At 60.6% G+C, this 1,749-nt stretch overlaps 1 protein-coding gene across 1 annotated transcript in view; it reads left to right on the forward strand.

The window, feature by feature from the left end:
- The first annotated feature begins 39 nt into the window (after positions 1-39).
- Positions 40-1,749, forward strand: part of LTBP4 (latent transforming growth factor beta binding protein 4) — a 34,997-nt gene continuing 33,287 nt past the window's right edge. The window contains 1 exon segment of the mRNA XM_017887464.1: positions 40-218. Within this exon segment, the coding sequence (XP_017742953.1) occupies positions 73-218 (146 nt within the window). The 5' untranslated portion in view covers positions 40-72.

A 1,749-nucleotide genomic window follows, 5' to 3' on the forward strand; every position in this document is an offset into this window, starting at 1 on the left:
GGGGCGGGGCCGCGGCGAGCCGGACTCGCTGGACAGACCGCCCGCCCGGAGCGGGACTCGGCGCCCGACACGATGCGGAGGCCTGGCACCAGCGGCCGCCGCCCCCTCCTGCTGGTGCTGCTGCTGCCGCTCTTCGCAGCCGCCGCCTCCGCCGCCAGCCCCAGCCCCAGCCTCACCCAGGTCGTCGAGGTCGCAGGGGTCCCCAGCCGCCTGGCCAGGTAAGCCCCGCTGCGGCCCCTGCTTCCTTGTGCCCCTTCCACCCAATAAGTCTGGTGGTCCACGGGGACCAGGGCTTTCGGATTTAAAGGAAATCGAACCCACTGTTCGATTCGGAGATACAAGGAGGGCTCTTGGATTTATTAGGCGCCCCCAATTTGTAGAGGTTAGATTCGGGGAGTACTGAGATTTTTAGGGGAAAGGGTCCCCTTTATTGTGGTGGAGAAGGCTGTCTCCAGAGAATCCCGGGTTTTTTTTCGAGGAAAGATCTCTAGTTTATTGAGGCGGGGAGGGGTGGGGCCTGAGCTCTCCTAGAATGATAGAGACGTGTGGGGTCTTCGAGCTAGGATGGAGCTCCCCAAGTTTTTGGGCGCATAGGAGGAAAAGTGTTGGGGGATTCTGGAGGGACTTTATGAGGCCGCTGAGTTGTCCTGGTTTTCTAGGATTTGGGGGCTCTGTGTTCATGAAAAGGGACCTTTGGGTTTTTTGAACTGGTCAGGAAGACGTAGACTCTCGGGTTGATGGCGGAGGGGCTTGTGGGGAGTTGGGTGGGGTGGAGAAGTCCTCAGGCTTCAGAACGGTTGGGGATGCTCAAGTTTCCTAGAATTAGAAGACTCCGGGATTGAATGAGGCTCCAGTGATTTCACCGCGAGAGATCCAGGATTCCCTATAGATCTGGGGGCTATAGGCGCCCTTCCTGTCTGCGGGTGACGGAACTGAAGGAAGCCGTCTGCCCAGCACCCCCATCCACCCTCCTCGCCTGGCGGCCCAGCGCTCCGTTACAAAGGCCCCGGGCTCCGCTCCCGCCTGGGTCTCTGCGAATGCGTTTAGTAACCCGAGCCGCGGCGGGGGCGGGGCCGGGAAGGGGTTAACCTGGAGAAACGGCGGGAGGGATGACGGCAGGATCGGGGATCCCCGAGGCTCCCCGCCAGATGGCCTCATCCTCCACTCGGCCCCACCCACCTGAGAGGGGCCTAAGCGCTAGATACCCCCTTCTCTGCAGGCCCCCACTGCTCTCCTCTCGGGGTCTGGGCGTGCGCCCTAGTCTCTAGCCCCCCCTTAGCCTGGGGATAATGGACTTGTCTGGGGGGCCCCTTCCTTGCGACGCACTTGAACCGGAGCTGGAAGCTCCGCCACTGAGACCCTCTGGGCTCGGAGATGTCTCCAAGAACGGCACATTTCTCCTGGTCAGGCGGGAAACTGAGGCCCAAAGACCAAGAAACGCTGGCTTATGGACACACATCGTGGAAGGGCAAGAGGGGGCTAGAATTCAGGCTCTGGGATTCTCGGTCCTGGACTGTGACTCCTGTATCCCCTCCACCTCAGCACCCTGCTGGACCCACAGTCAGAGGGAAGAGCCTTCCCTCCCCAGCTGCCGAGGCCTTTGAAAATGGCGCCACCTGTCGGCCAGGCTCAGGATGGCGTCTGAGTCCCGGACCGTGATGTGCGGAAGGGCGGGGTTCTAGATTCCCACAGTCCCGGCTTAGAAATGCATAGAAATCGAGTCTTTTTTTTGTTTTAAGTCACTTTTTT

The sequence above is a fragment of the Rhinopithecus bieti genome, unplaced genomic scaffold (genome assembly GCF_001698545.2).
Source record: "Rhinopithecus bieti isolate Rb0 unplaced genomic scaffold, ASM169854v2 scaffold_15776, whole genome shotgun sequence".
NCBI classification, from domain to species: domain Eukaryota; kingdom Metazoa; phylum Chordata; class Mammalia; order Primates; family Cercopithecidae; genus Rhinopithecus; species Rhinopithecus bieti.